General features: G+C 34.5%; 1 protein-coding gene across 1 annotated transcript in view; it reads left to right on the top strand.

Moving 5' to 3' along the window:
* Window positions 1-12,472, top strand: part of LOC149784908 (uncharacterized) — a 67,651-nt gene extending 55,179 nt beyond the window's left edge. Inside the window, exon 14 of the mRNA XM_089931264.1 lies at window positions 12,356-12,472. Coding sequence (XP_089787390.1) covers window positions 12,356-12,409 — 54 coding nt within the window. The 3' untranslated portion in view covers window positions 12,410-12,472. The remainder of the gene's footprint in view (window positions 1-12,355) is intronic.
* The last annotated feature ends 7,630 nt before the right edge of the window (window positions 12,473-20,102 follow it).

A 20,102-nucleotide genomic window follows, 5' to 3' on the forward strand; every position in this document is an offset into this window, starting at 1 on the left:
GGCAATAACACAATAGTACAGGTAGATTTGAAAACTTTACTTTATGTAACAGAAATAATTGTTATTCAAGTGTATCACGAACTGTCTTTTTACTTGCAACTATCAAATCATCTGGTCTCCACATATTCCTAAAATCATTCATAGGAGTTTCTGAAATTATCTCACACATTATTTCACACTGGTTGTAGTCTGATTAATTCCTTAAACTGTCTTAATTCTGGATTAATAGCTCTATGATCACCAGTTATCTCTTCATAATAATCTGCTAACTTTTTCAGCCATTCATGTGGGGATGATCCAACAAAAGGTGGTGGTTGACAATGATCACCACATATGATAACAGCAGTATTTTTTGTCAGTAACCAATCAAGAAATATTTCTAATGTTTCCAGCGACACTGTACACACTTCATCCCAGATAATGATCTTTGGAATATATTTTTCACCCATTCATTCAGGAGTCCATGTATTTCCCTTCCATCAGAAGAAGCTGTGATAAGTATGAGTTTTAACTTCTCCTCTGTTCATTTCTCTGGCAAGTCTATGTGTGGGTGTTAACACAACCATTTCTGAACAGTTGCTCAGGAATAATTTGAACGCACATGTTGTTTTATCAGAACCTCCCGGTTCATTGAGATAAACTGTTAAACTGTTTTATATCTGGTCACAGTATCATTTACTGATGGTGCAAATGACATTTCTGGTATATGATTATTTTTGTAATGTTCTTATTTTAACATCAGCAGATTCAGAATAACTAAGTATCTTGTTGTATTATCCATTCGTCCCTATATGTAATTGTTCTAGCAATCCTGATTTTTTTTTATTATGATATAAATGACTCTGTGGCGACTGTGGTATCAGGAAAAATCTGTCCATCATCGATAATAAATTTATCAAAACGTGCCAGCATCGAAGATCTTAAATGAGCAAACTGTGGTGAGTTACCATCAGTGTAACTCACAATTGTACCTAATTTAGTTCTGTCTGATAAGTTAACATTACTACAATTTATAAATGTGTTTCTCTCCATTGTATCAGCAATTATAAAATCGAGTTCAGCGTTGTCTACAATTAATCTTGTACAATGTTCTTTATGATCATATGATCCTCCTTGCTTAAATTTACCAATTATTTTTCTGCCAAGATCCTTTGTGATTTTATTCTCAGAATCAGTTATATCAGGATTTTCATCAGAATATTTCTTTTGTTGTGGTAACCAAACCTTTTTTGTGGACAATATGATATAATTACTTCACCTACAACCAACGATATTAATATTTTTACATCAAGCATATATCATAATAAAACTATTGTAGCCCTGCTCCGTGGCTAAAATGTTTTCCAAACCAAACAGCAACAATTGGATGCAAGTTTTTTCGGTGTAAGTTCTAATGACTCGATACAGGCAAATCCAGTCAGGTCAAAATCTGGTAAGGGTCCATTGTTTGCAACTCTGGTCATCTCATGTTGGGTGTCCGAATCTCTTAAAATATGCAGAACACTCTCCCCAATCCAAGAAAACTTCCAGGATAACATGCAACCATATCAGTCGAGATAGCGTCCTTATAATCATATTTAGTATTCTACAATCCGCTGTGTCTGTATTCCACACAACTGCATTGTATGTCTTCAAGAAATTCCAACTGTGTATGTTTTCCATGAATTTTCCTTCTGAGTAAAATGAGCAGCAACTGATAGAACGGTAAAATAATTAGTAATTGTTCAGCATCATCGGTATATTTCTGATAAAATCGATAATATCACCATCATAGAATTTAACAGTTTGATTTTGTGGAAATATTGTTATATCTGAAGTCTACGCATGTGCATTGTGATCAATGATCTCTATCGAAACTACACTTTTTTATTATTTTGATTCGTACAAAATCTCTCCGGTTAGTGTCATCACTCTTATTGGAAATCTTAATATTTTTTCTAGTTCAACAATGTCTTTGATGTATGCTAGGGGATTTTTAATTATTTATGTTCACTCATTTATTTTTTTAACCTTGTAAATCTGTAAAACTGTTTCCATGTATCACATTTGTGAAATGTCTATAACTTGTTCAGCAACACAGAGTAGTCTTGAAGTTTCATCGGTTTGAGATCATCGTTGCTTGGCTTAACATTCAGCGGATATATCCCATGAACAACTGCATTCACAGGATATGCTCGTTCATAATATGGTTTATCAAATCTGGTCAGTATTCCTGGTTTGGAATTTTTTTTTTAATGTAACAATATTACCAGTGTGATGTAATCGAATGGGTAATGTTTGTCATGGATAATCTAAGTATTGTCTAGCGCCACAATAAATATTATTCTAGAAAAGTATCTTTGATTGTCTAGGTAATTAATAATGGTCACTGCTCATTGTTCATTCGTTGTAACATTGATGGGACGTTTGTCAACATTGTGCATAATTCTGAATGTTGACCACACATGAACCGCAATATTGTTGCAAAATTCTTTCTTTGTGCTATGAATACTTTTAATCAGAGTTTCATTCATTGGATCAACCAGAGCTCACCTTGGCAAATCAGGGGATATTCCCTTAAGATTGAATCTAGCTTTAGAGGGTTTAATCGCAGATGATCTCTCAAACTCCTCCATTTTTTAATTAAGTCAAATATATATTTAAATTGAAGTATAATTATATATATATATAATGATTCAAGCTTTGAAATAATGCAAATGGCTAATGATTGATTCTGCAACTCCTTGTAATCTGGCTGCATAAATGAATTCTGTGGATATAACCTACAAAGCGTATAAAGAGATAGTCTAGGACCAAAACCATGTTTGAAGTGTAGTGTTGGGGTTAGAGGAGAAACACAGCTGTGTGTGCAACTTTCTGGTAAAAAGTACAGAGAGCCGAAACAATAGTATGATTAAAAAAATAACTCTGGCAAAGACACTGTCATTGGAGTAAGAAATGCTAAAGACTTTCTAGCCAGATTTTGAAAATAATTATTTAGACAAATAATATTATTATATAAATGGAGCAAAAGGAATTTGTGAAACATTCCATCATCAAGAATTTTGAAGCATCTCAAATGGTATCATCAGGAACTGTTGACTGATAAAATCAGTCAGTTCTGTCACTAATGCTGGTTATCTCAAATTCAATACTAAGGGGAATACAAATTATTATTTGCATAGGTTTGTATATGAGTGTTTCCACAGACTAATCAGAGATGGTCTTGTGATGGATCATATTGATTCAAATCCGAAAAATAACTCTTTAAATAATTTACGAGCTGTTACACAGAGTCAGAATTGCAAATTTGAAGGTACTGGCAGTAATTGTAAGACTCCAAGATCAGTTATATCTGTGAATATAGAGACAGGTGAAAAAATAATATTTCAATCAATGAATACAGCAGATAAATATTTTTATATTTGCTGGGCTTCAGAACAACTTGTCACAAATAATATATATAGATTGACATTTTCAAAGAAATGTAAAAAAAACAATAACAATGCAGTATGCTGCCACTTCTGAATTAAGACAGTAAACACACTCCTGCATTTTAATCAAGGGAAATAACTCTGTCTAGGATACATAGAGTGGTTAAAGAGTAATCTCACTTGCATTTTACAATATTTTCTCATAAACTGTTATATTGGTTAGTTGTCGCAGATAACCAAATTGGCGTTACGAACAATGAATATTTCAGTATTTCACTTCTGAAATAAAATAGGAAACGCTCCTATTATAAGACAGAGTAATTTAACGTTTTATCACTTTGTCGATGACAAAGTCCTGATATGATCCTTGACAGCATCCTGATAAAGTTTTTTTAAGCTGATCAAATTTGATGCAAGAATGTGCATAATTCAGAATCTGACCTTTATCGCACACAATCATAATAATATGTTCTCTCTACAGCTCATTTAACTGTTCCTGCATTAACAAATATTTTTCATTGCCATATTCATCAATAATTGTATTAACACTAAATTTTTCTGCCTTGACTTTGTGACTTTGTCAAGGGTGGATAGTGTCAATATTGCTTTGACAGCACTTTTGAGTACCTCCTTGTTGTATACAAAAACTTGTTGATACATATGTATATACTACACTGTTGGTGATCTTTTTGATTTTGGAGAGTTTAACACTGATAACAGTTACAGTTTTCCAAAGAAATCATCAACCATTCCATTAATTTTTTTGCGAAAATTTACAAACGCGGTTATATGAATAGAATATTCAGATCTAAATATTGCGATTCCATCATTGATTGTCATTAACAATGTCATCATCAGGATGTTGCTATTGTTGATGTATTTCATCATTGCAGCATCATCATTTGATTCTGGTTCTCTAAGAACAGCAAATTTATTATTAGACATATTAAGAGAACCAGTCATTGTAGCACTTGCAGATAGTAAATGATTATCAATCTCAGTTCTGATAGTGGCGTTGTTCCTGTCTACATATCTCTTTGTTGCCACATCATCATCTGAGTATGGCTCTCTCACATTAATAATTGTATTTTTACTCTTGTTGGTATCACCATACATAATGTCTCCAATTATTTTGTTGCGTCCAGCTCCCATGAGTGTTAAGACTGATTCATGTGAATTTTTAATTTTACCATTCTTGGTAAATATGCATAAATTACCTTCAGACACATCTGGAACTTTCAGAATAATATCTGTCAATGGGATATTGCTCGTCTTTAGTCATCCTTGTTTATCCTGAAAAACAACAACTTCATTTTGGTCTACATTTGCGAGACTCAAGATATCAGCAGGTTCAGTCTTCACCTCATTAAGAGTTGCATATTTGGATGAGTTGCCTTGCTGAGTTTTACTCAGGCGAGAAAATGTTTCATAAATATCCACCATTATATATTAACTTAGACCTGTTTGTTGTTGTTGTTGTGTGGGGTTTAACGCCATTTTTCAGCACACGATAGGCTAAACATGGCGGCCAGTATTAATGGTGCTAAGACCTGTTTAAAATGTTGGATGATGTGGTATACTCATGCACAAGTTTATGAGGTGGTATTAGGGACTTTGGCACAGCATATAGTACAGCAATTATTTCATGGCCACATATTGGCGGATCAGTTATTGTCTTTGTTGGTAATGTTGAATACCAGACTGAGGTTCAAAACCGGCTGATATATTTTAAAACTTCCTTCAGTGGCACCAACCCATATGAATCTAAATAAACAATTCCATGTGGATCAATCGCATATTCATCCCAGTGAGTGCCTGGACCAGAACTTCCATCGAGATTAATGATACTGGTTTCAACATTGTTTGGTTGTTTTAGTAATTCATCATGTATAAAAACACCTCTGAACTTTTTTACGTTTGATCGCTTAGCAGCATTAAGCAAATCAAAATTGGACATGGGAAGAATCAACGAATTGTACCGATAAGTCTTAGATCTATACCGTACCACGAATGGGGAGTTCCTGGCAGTCTTAGATGCTTTCTCTTTTTTTGGGAAGCTTTTATTCCTTGTCCTGCTGCTTTCTTTAATGCCATCCCAGCAGTAATTCCAACAGCTCCAAGTGCAGCTTCTTTTGCAACAGCTGGAGCTGCAGTGGCTATTAACACTGGTATAGCTGCAAGAAGTGGAAATATAACATCTGTCTTGACTGTGTCTTTAATGGCACCCGCAGAAAGCTTAAGTCATTAGCTGGTCTTTGATCATTTGGCTTCATTGAAGTGCCTGAGTTGGCGTTCTGACAATGATAGTTTATTTGGACCACCTTTGATTTGTTCCTTTTTTAGCTATATTTTTATTCCACAGTCCCCTTTTGATACTGATTGTAGGTTATTTAATTACTGATCACACGCGATCCAATTACATGTTTTCTACTGGGGCATCAATCACTCTCATTTGTCCACCAGCATGTTCAAGTAGCATTGTTTTGCCTGAGAGTATGACAGAAATTGCTCTATAACCACCAGCAGGCAGTCGAGCTACACGAGCTCAAAAATGCATATCAGTGACTGATTGCCTGAACAAATCTAAATGTTCCAGTGAAAATTAATCGATTGGATACAGCGTTGTGAAATCCCACTGAGATATCTGCAAACCAGAATCAACATTCAGATCACTCCCCATACATCCATAAATGTCATCAGATGTTAAGCATGTGCAACATGATTTTGATGAAAATTAGCAAAAGTTCTTCAGAAGGTTCTTGATGTCCATTTATCCTCAAAGCAACTTTACTAACCCCAAGCGTGTCAAACACCATTGAATTTCATTCCTGCAAATCAACTCTGGCATTTTGTTGAAATGTGATGAATATATGTTGTGGTGCTGACACCCCTTGCTGTGATGCTATCTGCCATGTGAAAAACCTGGCAACATTACTTTGAATACTGTTTATGGTTATTGTCAACCATGATAATGTTGATTTACCACCTTGATCCATGAAAGAAAGCAACCGTTGTTCTTTGGCGAGCGATGGCTTCATTACTGGCATCCACAGCGAAAGTGTTGTTAGTATTACTTTACCTGCATCAACTGCATTGGGTCACCAGACTGCATCATTGTCAGTGGCTTGTCTTACAACTACCATGGTGTGTTTAGCGCCAAATATACTTTTCTAACATTTCTACAGAAACCAAATATATGTGATAGTGGAATCACACATAAAAAAAATTCTTCTACATTTGACATTGATCTACGTGTGGCAAATCCTAAGTTGAAATCATCATTCATTGATGCAGCTGTGTTCCCAGCTGCATTCAGTTTCACGTTGCTGCTCTCGGGGTTATCACTGGTATCCTTTACAAACATCATTGACGAACTAGCTGACCTTGATTAATCATCGGAATATCTTGCCAGACCCAGTATTGTGGCAACATCAACATTTTCAAGAAACGAGTCAATATTTTTTCCATCAATCATGTATGTGGTGCTGTAAAATAACACTATAACACCATTGTTAACAAAACCAGGTCAATCTAAAAGTCCGTATGCAGTATCATCTGCCTTCAAAAGTCTACCTTTGATCACAATGGATGTCTCAGCAGGTAAGAAATATCTACTTGTATCCTGAACTTGCAACTCAATTCTTTGTGCATTAGGTACACGTGCGTCATAAGAATAATATTGATAATCGTGCACAGGCTCATCCTTGAGTATTGGTGTGTCCATAGCAAATGCTGGATCAGATACACGCTTAATCATTTTATTATAATTGTTATCGTCTAACAAGAAGACCACTTCCTGCTATTAAACTTAGTTATATTTTTTTCTCTTTTATGTATGGGTCCACCAGCCAACTCTGCTAGTTTTTGATCTGCAGCTTGATTTATTATTTTGCTAACATTTGCAGGCATAACTTCAGTGCTGGGCAGTTCTATTGATTGCGGTTTTTGTTGTGTTAATTGTGCTAGTCTGTCCTTGATTGCAGAGAATGCTTTACTAGCAACTTCACCAACAGCACCAATACCTTTATCACGAAAAACCTCAGGATATTTCATTCCCAGTTTCTTTGCAATCGGTATTTCTTTTGGGGCTATCCTTCCATCCCCGTAAATCACTTTATATGTTGGTAATTGTGAGTTTATCACCCTGACCATTACAGCATTATGTATGATCATCTTATTTTCTTGTTTATATCTAATTGCATACCTCAATCACTGTGGCAATCATCAACGAGGGACCAGTAAACATTAAAGTCCATGATACCACCTGTAAATAATCTCTGACAAATGTCGGCTACTTCATTAATGTATCTGGCGAATTATTACATGCTCGTCTTCCGCCAGTCAGAATCTCTAGTCGTTCAACGTCTGCAAGGACATTACTGGGACATGGAGTAATAAGACCACCATAGGACAAACCACTTCCAGTGTTTTTGTTCATTACAGGCTGCTTTTGATAATTATCGATTTTCTTCTTAAGACGTTCTTGGTTTTTTTTGTTACTTCCTTTGCTACTTCTTTTATACATTCTTGATTTACTGGCTGTTGTAGTTTATATAATTTTTCTTCTCTTCAAAGATTTTTTTTAGTAGCAAGACCATTTCCGGATTTGTGGCTGGTTGTTATAATACTGGCTGAGGTTGTTGTTTCTGTGGTTGTCGTTGACGTTGATGTAATTGTAGTTGTCGTTGTAACAGTGCAAGATGGTTATCTATTCCATTAATAAATGCAATATATCATGTATAACTATTTTGGGCCTGATCAACTCTGTAGCAAAATATCCATTTGTACCACTTATCACGACTTACTGTATTATTAACATACTCGAGTTTCAAAGCTCTTTCTCTTTGATCAAAACTGTGCATGGCATACGCAGATAATATTAACACACTGTCAGATTTTTTTAATGGCAGCAATACTTTATTCGTTAAATTCATCAGTTATTTCAGATTTCTCTCTTGCTTGTTCTGTTTCTGGTTCTGATTCTGATATAAGATCCTTTGTATCGGCCACTTCAGAACGTTGCTGGTCTATAGCCTCAGGTATTTCTTGTCTTTGTGGTTGATAAGTAGCACCAGCTATTTCAACTGGAAGTTCTCTTAGAATCTTTTTGGGGTTTTTTTGTTCTTTCTGCTATTTTTCCAGTTGCTTTAGCGGTTTGCTCCAACATGGGAAGAAGACCTTTGGTAACCTTTGTAACAGGTTCAAATGATTGTTCTGTACCCTCCGCAAATTCAACCCGAGACTCCTGATGAGCTTGTAGTTGTTGTTTGACAGAATAACAGACTTGAAGCTATTTCTTAATTGCTTCAAGTCGCTGTAGAGCTAACTTAGACATGTGAGATTCCATGGTTAGTGTTATTATTAATATAATAATGATTTAATTACACCACACTGGAGCAGCAGGGAGGGTGACAAGAAAACATTGAGTGTCCGGTTGGGTAAATGAACACACATAAAAATTTGAAAACACAAACGTCACAAATAAAATAACAAAATGAGCTAACCCAATTAGAGAAAATCTCTGTCGGTTAGAGGCTTTGGTTTGGTGTTATTAATCTTGTATTTTCATTTTTTTTCATAATAAGTTTTATTTTTGCAAACGGACCCGTCTAAACCTTGTATGGTTCACCCTACCTGCTGCTCTTTTTAATATTTGACCTATTCAGTTTGAGGAGTTGGCTTATATGCAAAGGGGTTTTCATGTGAGTATATACAGTACTGATTTGCCTTGTTCAGTGTACAGTATCATCCACTGTACTTAATATGGATGAAAAATTTCAGACACTTAACAATTAAAGTAAATTATATTGTAAAGCAAGTCAAGGTCTCATATATAGAAAATTCTAATTTTGATGTGTATAACACATCTTCTTGTATTTTCAAATTTGTTTGTTTGAGAACAATTTGAAAGCCCCCAAAAAGATGCCATTCAGAAAGGAACTTTTTAAAAATGTTATACGTATTTACTTATAAGCTGAAAAATATGTACTTGTTTAAGGGCCTGGATATGTATTGTGTATTGTAATATATTTTTAACACTATTCAATCAACAATGGTCACCCTCTTATATGCCCACCCCTTCTGCACCTGGAAAGTGGCTTTATAAGATGGGTGTCCTTTCAAGAGGGGGACTACATTTTTTGTGGGAACAATATGTAATGTACGCATTAAGAAAGATACTTACTTCAAAGCATTTAATATCTTCATTTAAAAGTAGCATTAATTGTTAAATGTTTCTTCTTGTCTTAAGAATAGACCTACTTCAACTGAACATAATAAAATAATAGTTTTTATTCTTGATGTAAGCATGAAATGCAAGTGGGGTATTGTTTTCATGCACATTGCAAAACCATTAAAAAAATTCATTTACCAGTAAATCTTGGTACATGCATAATTTTTTTTTTATTTGCTCCATTTTCCCACTGCTGCTGAATATTATTCTTGTCTGTTATGATATTTATTTGAGTCCTTTCCACAGGTGCTTGACACAAGCTTGATGTTGAAAAAGGCAATAACCTGAAGGAAAAATATCAAAATGAGTGACAAAATTACCTCAGATTACCCTGATGGCCCTTTCTGACATAGGACTATGTCTGTGATACAACATTATAAAAAAGACTTTTATAGTATGATCGACAGGGTCCTGTCAGAATGGGTAATTGGGATAATCGGAGAAATTTTTTTACTTGGTATGAATTTTTTCCTTCAAATTATTGCTTTTTTTTAACATCAAGCTCGCTTCGAGCACTTGTAGTCTGTTCGACATATAATTGTTTGACAATCCCCCCCACACTGTTGTTGAAATGAATAACTTTGACTTTATTCTAAAGTAATCAGTCCCTGTTTGTATAATGACATGTTTAAGTTTTGCAATGATTTATTCCTATTTGGCTAATTGTACAGTACTGTGATTTAATTATGCAGACTGTCACATGATTTTTTTTGTGGTGTGGTACCCTGTTCTGCTTAAGGTTAATTTCTCTGCCTGTGATAATCCACAGAATCTACATTAAACCTATGCTAAGTCATGTTATGATCTTGACAGTTATGTCTGGTTGTAAACATCAAAGAGAAGAACTCAACAGCTGTGTGAAGCCTAAAACTCTTTCACAACATCGTTGAACCAATTTCATGTAAACGTTGGTTTCTACAGATAATGATACAATATTGATGTACTTTAGCCAACCCTTCTTTCTGTAATGGAAACCTGTTAGCAGGATACAGGTATAGGTAGAGTTAGATATACCATATGAATTAATTATTGGTTCTGGACATTTAAACTAAACTAGGACAGCTTGTGAGGGGAACATTTAACATATTTGTACTAATATGCTGATTATGTTAGAGGTGTGGCCATTCTTGAGGGGTACTTTTGAACACAAACTTGTTGGTGCCAAGGGATTCTGGCCATTTAGTAATTGTACACATGGAGGGGGGTAACTCAAATGCATATGCTTGTGTAAGGGGGGGGTCTACTGATAATGTACGTTTGCACAGGAAACGGGGTGGTGGTGAAACCTCAACAATAATTTGTCTAATACGTAACCTGTTTGACTGGGTTCAGTCGGCATTTGAAATTTAGTGGACACTTGACAAACTGTTTATTGTTACACAGCTTATTTCTTTGATGCAGCCAGACATTCAACGTCAGTGGACTATCAGTTTTATTAAACATGTTAATATTATTAATCCTTTATGGTTTTTGCATGTATTAAATATAGACTGTTCTATAGAATTAGGGGGGTCAAGCTTACTTACGCAGGTGTGTGTGTGTGTGTAAAAATGTATGCATATGTACGGGGGGGGGTCAAACTTTGCCAGATTTTTGCGCACGTGCTAAATGGATGGCCCCATACTAACTCCCTCTCTACCCAGCAACTCAATCAGATTATAATGGATACTGGACCAAGAGCTTGGTTGGAGTTACATGTGTATCAACAAAAACATGTCTTTTACGCATAAACTGTGCCCAAATCCTCCTCAGATACTCCCTTGACCACTCAGTAAATATTGTCAGCTGGATTGTAATGTCTCACCGCATACAAAAGGTTCAAAATTTTTCATCCTTTCCTTGAGAATTTCCTACTCAAGATTTTTTAGTGACTCTTTATCTATTCATCTAGGGTCAGTACTCCTGCTTACTGTTTTATTGCATAATTTTGTCACTTCTCATAAATGAATGTCAGACTATCTTCTGTGTTTGTAATCCTCTCTTTCATGGCTTTAGTTTCCTCTTTAGCAACTGCAGTTCTGATCTCAAACTGTCAACACTACTTTTAAGTCATTCAGAATAGAATCTATTCCTGTCCATATCCCGATATTTTTTCTATGCATTTCTTTAAAGTTCTTCCAACATTTTCTGAAATACGGACTTATATCCATGGATATATCTATGCTAATTTCACTTGCACCATTCTTCCAAATTTTAGACTCACCCCTCACATTTACTGATGACACTTCTTTAGAATTTTTTGTAATGGATTTATCTTAAACTGTAATTTTCTTGGATTACTTTTCAACATGGCTGACATTCACAGGACCTGATGTGAATATACCACTCAAATTATGGCTGGATGTCATTTTCTTTCATAGGTGAAGATGATTCTTGGTAAACAGAAATGGAAGATTATAAAAGGTTTTCATTGCATGTGCACTTTTATACACTTTCTTGTGAAAAATACCTGCACATTTTAATTACCAGTCATCAGTTTGTTTTAGAGATATAACTGAATTACATTTTTATGCATTAAGGCTCTCACTTTATGAGATACCCATCAAGGCAAGCCAAGCATAACTGCTTTCTGCATTGAAATTTTACTTTTGTGAAAGCTTTTAAATTGAAAATGATAGAGTGTATATGGTAAGAGATGATGAAAAATGACTAAACATTTTATACAAGGTATCCAAGTTAATGTTGTTTTCTTTCATTAACTACATGGCAGAAATGGGGACAAGGAAAACTATCTAAAAAAGTCTCCCAACCATTTGCAGATTGAAGATTGAGGGAAGGAGTTGAGAAAGTCGGCTGCAGCTGGAATCGGTTTTGAAGCAAGGCAATTGATACAAGCAAAAATTCTGAGAAAGTATAAGTGTGCATCCCAGAATACTTTTTACAGGTTCTACTTTCAAGCTGTGATATATATTATATTTTCTTAATAACTGTTATTAGTTTATGAGTGTTTTTTAATTCTGTTAATTTGCAGTATTAAATACTGTGAATAGGGACTTAGTTATATTATTGTTACATAATGGAAACAAGTTTTGTCCTTGTGTAGTATAAATTTGAATGAAAATAAACTTTTAAAAAAAAACATCCAGAGCTCAGGTTACTGTGGTTGTACTTTGTCATAACAAGCAAATGGCAGACAGTGAAAGTAATTTTGTGTTTTTCTGACAAATAGTGTTTAACCTTGACCACATTTCCTCTGAATAAATGTTTTTATTGTAGGTATTAGTAAAAACAAATATATTCATTGCATGATCTTTTATATCAATAACTCAAATGAGTTCAGTAGTAAGCAAGATCCTTGCATAATAATGAGGTGAACTTGCATGTGATTGACTCATTTTATTGAGACTGTCTTTTTATCGGATTTTGAGTAAACTTGGTAAATATTCTTAAATCATCGAGATGCCCATTGAGTTTCATTATAAGCATGACCTGTGCATATAAATGAAATTCATTGCAGTTAAAAATAAATCTCAAATTATTTGCAATTCTCTCTCTTTCTCTCTGTCTCAGTCAGGGTAGATAAGTTTGTAGAGCATTTTTCTTCCAATACAAGGGTCTCGGTGGTTGATATCCACCCAGGCCAGCCTTGGAAATAACACCTGATCTTGAATATTAAGAATCAAAGGTTTGTGTTTACCATGTTCTTTCCCTTGCCAAAATTATGAAAACCGGATATTTTCACCCAAAAAAAGAAAATTTTAGGATACAAGATGTATGCATTTTAATAGGGAAGTTTTGCAACTTAGCAAAACATTTTATCTTTGGGATTAAAATGAATAATTTATAATTAAAGAAAGAGTGACAAAAGAAAATTGGTAGAAAAAATATACACTTGAAGGCTAACATACTGTGTGCACAATATTATCTATTTTTGTTTGCAAGTAATTCAGTTGTTTTATATTGGTTTTGCTCAAATAAGAAAAGATTTCCATTTAAAACCATGTGTAAGTTTATAGATTTATTTGCAGATACTGTAGTTGAAAAACATTGCCACATTGGAAGCAAGTTTGGTACTTATGCTGAAGTGGAATTTGACTTATAGTAGCATTTCTTTGTTAAAGTGCTTGAGCATTTCTTTGTTAAAGTGCTTGAAATATTTATTTGTTTATATGTTATCACATGTATTGTGCGTAATTGTATGGCATTTCATATATTCAATGCCATTACTCACAGATCTTTTGGAATTTATATGTTTTTATTACCTCTACATGTTCATAGACCAAAGGAGCTTGTGTGATGACCTGTGGCCTGTCATCCATCCATCCATCCATTAGACCCATCTATTAGCATAAGTTTGTTATCACTACTCCTAAACTGCTGGGAATATTGTCAACAAACTTTACATACATATTCATTGCAAGATTTAGATAGTACTAAATGAAAATGGTTCTGCTTTTTATCACTTCTTCTCCAGAAATGATGATGATATCAAGATGAGGTTTTAATGAAAAGACATCATGTGACATCTTGATTGTCCTAAATGAAAATGGTGCCAATGTGAGTCATTATGGTCACCACAAGAGTCATCTTAAATTCTTATCACTGCTCATCCTGAACAGAAAGTTATATCAACATGGATTTTTCCAGAAGACATTTTTTTTGTGTCAAGTTTGTTTTAAATGAAAATGGCACTGATCTACCCTCCAGTATGGTCACCATGATGGTCAGCTTGAGAAGCATGTTATTGTTAGTGCAGGATACATGATCATATCAACATGAGGTTTCAAACAAAGTTTGTCCTAAATGAAAATGATGAAGATCTGATATAAATATTGTCTCTATGGCAACCATCATATAAAGATTGTATAGCTACTTCTAACTTGAAAGCCATGTGGTTTTAACCAGAAAGACTTCAGATGATGCCTCCTTGGTCCTATTTGAAAATTATGCTAAGCTCAAATCCAGTATGACACTCCTCCTGAAACGATGGCCATACTGACATGGGAATTTCACCAACCAGATCTCTAGTTGGTCTTGAATGAGAATGATACTAATTACATCAAGTATGTTTACAACAGTTGCTTCATTTGAAAATCATGTTATTGCCCAATAATATCATAGATCGTTTCAGTACCTTCAAGTTACAACAAATAAACATTCTTATCTTGGATTCCTCAAAATTCTTTTCAGCCAGTAGAGTGTCAGTTCCTTTGAGGTACTCTTGTTTCTAGCTTTTAAAATAAAAAAACATACCATAGTATATTGTTTCCTGAAAAATTTCAAAAATTTAATTACCAGTTGTAAAGAAACCCATGGTCTAAGAAATGAAAATTGTGTGAATTCTATCATTTCAGTTCATGTGAGAGACATTCAACTTGATTAAGTACAAAGTTAGGCTTCATCTCTATTTAACTTTTGAAGATCTTTGATGATTTCAGTAGGAAAGACACTATGCTTATTACTTATGCTCTTATCTTTGGAAATAATGTTAAATCAATGACCATATTTAAATAGATACAATTTAAATCATTCAGATTTTGGGAGATTGATTTGCATTCATTGTCTTACAATGCTAGATAAGCCTGCTTGTTGAAATGTCAAGTGTTATCTTTCTAAACCAGGTAAGTTGTATCAGGCCCACTTATGACTGTAGTTGAAAACATTAAGTTGCCTTTGTTTTCTATTATTTTTATGGTCTTTTATTTTTGTTGTTATTTGCATGGAGATTAAAAAAATTCTTTGAAAAAAATAGTTTGCATTTTTTGGGGCCGAGGTTTTCTCAACATTTTCATTACTGAAATTATTTAAATTTGAAACCCAAGTGAAATAATAATAATTATCATCATAATAAATTTATTACTGGTATTATCATCATCATCATCATAATCATTATTGTTATTATTATTATTATTATTATTATTATTATTATTATTATTGTTTAGTAGTAGTAGAAGTAGTAGCACCAACAGCAGTAGTACATAAACAGGTGTTATACCTGGTTGATGGAGGGATTGGAAAGTTTTACAGTGTTAAAACTTCCACACATATTTAGTTGTTTCTGGACACGAGAAAGGATGGACCCATGGAAGGTCATAAAAGTCATCAAAATTGATTGAGGACCAACAACTCACATCTCTTTGAATCCAGAAACATGTACTCTTTTACTGTTATTTCCCTTTACCCAGATTTACTCCAATTTCAATAGTTTCAGTAAAGTGTTGGATTGGTTTTAAGGATCAATGTAAGACTTGTGTATCAACCTTTCCTGTTCTTCCTTTTCTTTCCGTGAATGTGCATATATCATTTTTGTGTTTGATGACAAAAATAAGTTAAACTGAAACTATACAGTACAAATGATGGCTTGACTTCTGAGCAAAGAATGACTATGGAATCTTACAATAGCTGTTACTTCAGAAATTTCAAATTGCACATTTTCAACCGATTTGGATAGAAAAGTAATAGTTGATATGTTTTTGAGGTGACATATTTGCAAGCTTTATTTATAATTAGAGCTAATTAATTAGGCAAGCATGAAATGTCCACATTCATGCAAATAAATTATACTGTGTCAATCATCCTACCACCATTTTAAAACTGAAACAGACTTTACACAACAGGTAAATAAAATATGAATGAAGAATACCTTGCAGGTTAAGCATGTCACATGCCAACTCCCCTTTTACATATAATGTCTTGCTGTAGCAGCTCTGCCATTGCATGTATGGTAAAACTGATGAAGATGGAAATGACATTTTCTCTTTACTCACTAACTGAAAGTAGTAAACAGTTCCCAAGTGTTTTTATGACTAGAATCAGAATGCCTAAAAATTGTCTTAATCACTCTTCAGAACTTACTCATAAGAAGAAAAATGTGTGTTAATTGGTCAGTTCACTTGCTCATTTGTTCCATACACCATTATATGATACAAGTTACATTGTACTAGTTTTCTGAGTTCTCGACTTCAGTAGTTGTCTGAACTCAACAAAAGTTGAACTTTTAAATCTAAAATATCCTCATCCATCATCACGTTCACCAATTTGACTACAGGATATATAATCTTATGGATCATTAAGGTGTTTTGAAGATCTTCGAAAAGATGAGTTGTGATGAAAAGTCATAGCCTTTGAAGTACTCCACAGTTTAAGTAGCATTGATGGGTCCAGCCAAGATCATCCAAACTTTGTTATGTTTCACAGAACTTGCACAAGGACATAAAGATGATTCATATGCCATCAAAACTCTAGGATCATTTCTAATATAATAGGAAATAAGTTAAATAAGCACCAGATGGACCAGTAATATAAACCATAGCCTAGTGTTCATTAGTGATACATCCAAGGAGACCTTATCCATCTAAAATGATACAAATGTGTTCATAGAAATATTTCTTTATTTTTACTTTTGCAAGATATGATTTTACTGCCATGCTGACCTAGATGCAAATACTTTACCAAAGCCAATGAAGCATGAATTTACATCACAGTGGCAACATTTTGATACAAGGGTGATGTACTCAAAAGACACAACCATGTTCAGTGTTGCTTGATCTTGCTGCCAAGGGTGTACAAACAACTGACTTAACCACAATGCTTATTACCAAAGTAACTGAAATGTGACATACAGGTAACACTGGTCTACTTTTGATGGAAGTGGTGTTGCACTTACAAAGAGGAATCCACACACTTGTATGACCCATCAGCCAGGCCCTCAGCCAAGCATGCATGAAAAACTGATCTACTGGTAAATGTGATGCTTCACCAATTTGTTGTGGATAAAAGATAGAAGTACATTGTAACACTGTATACATGCACTGAGCTTGCTTAGTTTAAGCTGCCATTGCAACACCCCATGGTACCATCTCAAGTCAGTTAATTGATAAAGCTTACATTTTTGCTGCAGAAATTAGTCATACTTGTACCAATTCTTTTACACTGCAATTAAACCTCTCCAAAGAGAAAATTCATCATCATTTTATATTCCCTTACCATATTGATACCTTTGCGAAAATCTTAAATCTAACAACTCATTAATATCCAAGATATTACAGAAGCATCAGGATGTGCTTACATAATGTGGGGAAAAGTATTGTGTGCCCTTGGCTGTCGAGTTCCATTGGTATAAAGGATAATGAAAGGGCAGATAAAGCAGTTAAAGCTGAATTCTGATACTGCATAAATTAGCATGTTTGTCATATTTGGCAAGGGGCCATGAGTGGTCTAAAGCGCCCTCCGTTACGGATCACTGCCATCTCACCTCTGTCTGCGTGGGTTCGAGTCTAGGATTCGGCTAACATGGGTATATGAGAAAGCTCGCCAGTAGCTTTTCGTGGGTCGGTGGTTCTTCCCGGGGGTTTTCCCGGGTTCTTCCTCCACCATTAATACTGGCCGCCATGCATAGCCTATCGTGTGCTGAAATATGGCGTTAAACCCCACGACAACAACAACAACATATCTGGCAAATGTGTAGAATGAAGACTCCACTAGCAAATTTAAACCACTGTGGGGATTGGCACCCCTCATTTAGATCACATCACAGATGAGGTGATATTGTGCTGATCTTTGGCACATTCCAGACTTGTTCTGAAGGGTGAACCTCGACCAGGGTGCATGCCCTGCCAGTGGCCTCTGACAGTGAAATACATTATTGTCAAATGTGCCAACTTCCACCCTCTGAGACAAGTATTTTGATGTTAACTGCATGAAAAAAAAACACTTTGATGATTTACCAGCCAAGAGATACACTTTTTGAGGGAATATGATTTACATAATGATTTTTCACATGTTATGGGATTCTATTTTTGTTACCTTTATCTTTTATTTTAAATGTACAATTTACAGAATTTCATCTTTGTTTTACATTTTATTATTTTTTTACTTCATATTTATAATTATTTGGAAGGGTTTAACTTCATAAATATATATGCGGACCATTTTAACATTTTGTTAAACTTACCTTTAATTCACACTCATAGTCACTAACATGCTGATGTGCTCTAAAACAGTACTAATACGTACATCTTACCTTTGAGCAAGGGACCTAAATGGGTTTATGACACAGTATCTAGTAGTGATAACTGTCTAGGTAAAGTGTCATGCTGATGTGCTCCTGTAAAACAGTACTAATACGTACATCTTACCTTTGAGCAAGGGACCTAAATGGGTTTATGTCACAGTATCTAGTAGTGATAAATATCTAGGCAAAGTGTCATCTTCTACAGTTGGAAAAAAAACATAAGATGCAGGGAAAGGGCAGAAGATCACATTCGATTTTGTTATTGTCAACTTTGAGGAAGATACATGAATATTGTTTGTGATATACCATTTAGTGTACATCGGTAAATTGTTCTTTAAATTTCAACTCTTGTTACAGACTTGACATTATTCATCAGAAGCATATTTTTATGTTTTCATCTTTGACTTTGACATGAATATAGTAGGTAAATTCAACTCACCATTAATAGATTATTTAGGCCTTGGTGAAGTTTTGTCATTTACAGTTATTATAGAAAAAGAACAAAGTCATATTGTACTTTGATATGAACTTTTACATTTATGGTTGGGAACATGTGTGGTTTACCAAGCGTTGGAAATAAGATGTTTGTTTCATGTCAGATATTAAAGCTTTAGCTTTCAAGTGCTATTACTCCAGCAATCAACTAAAGGCAGTTACAGATATAACCACATGAGTATGGTAATTTAGATGTCAAGATGTGCAGATGACATCACCAGACAATGATACAGAACGTATATAAAGTATCAATTTAAATGGACGTTAAACATTATTTTAAGGCCCATATAGTGCTAAATGTGCATGTAGGATACATAAAATACATGGATAATTACATTCATACGGACACCTGTACTTGCTTATAAGACGAGTGTGACTGCAAACTGCACAGACCCATATCTCCAATTGCATAATGCACAGGCAGATCTGCATCTGTGCAGTTTGTTAGGAGTAATCAGTAAAATGAATAGCATAGACCCTAATCTGCAGGTACATTATGCTATGGCAGAGCAGGATCTTTGTAGTTTGACTCGACTTATAAGCGAGTATGTATGGTACATACAGTATTACTATACCTGCTACATACATAGTTTTTCTTTTTGATGACAAAGTTAGAATTAGGGCCTATTAACTTGGGATAAGAAAATTACAGAATGTTTTATTTAAAATGTCTAACAGTGGCTGCTGGTAAACTAGGAGACTAAAAAGACCAAAATCTACATAAAAAACAAATACTGAAAATGGTCTAGTGGCTAAATTAAGCACATATACAAACTAATGAAAGTAAATTACAACTATACTGCAATTACTGATAACAGGTACTGTACAACAAAAAGCCCAACACTGAGCAAACCTAAAAGATTAAAAGGAATGTAATCAAAAATAATTTGCATAGACCACACTTCCAACTGAGTCCATCTCGTGTCTGCAACAACCTGCTGAAAACTCCATTAAATTCACTTCAAACGTCCTTTGGCAGGCTGTTTCAAACATGAGGAACAGCAGGCAG

This window comes from Sinohyriopsis cumingii, chromosome 13, assembly GCF_028554795.1.
Source record: "Sinohyriopsis cumingii isolate HCF-2022 chromosome 13, ASM2855479v2, whole genome shotgun sequence".
NCBI lineage: Eukaryota > Metazoa > Mollusca > Bivalvia > Unionida > Unionidae > Sinohyriopsis > Sinohyriopsis cumingii.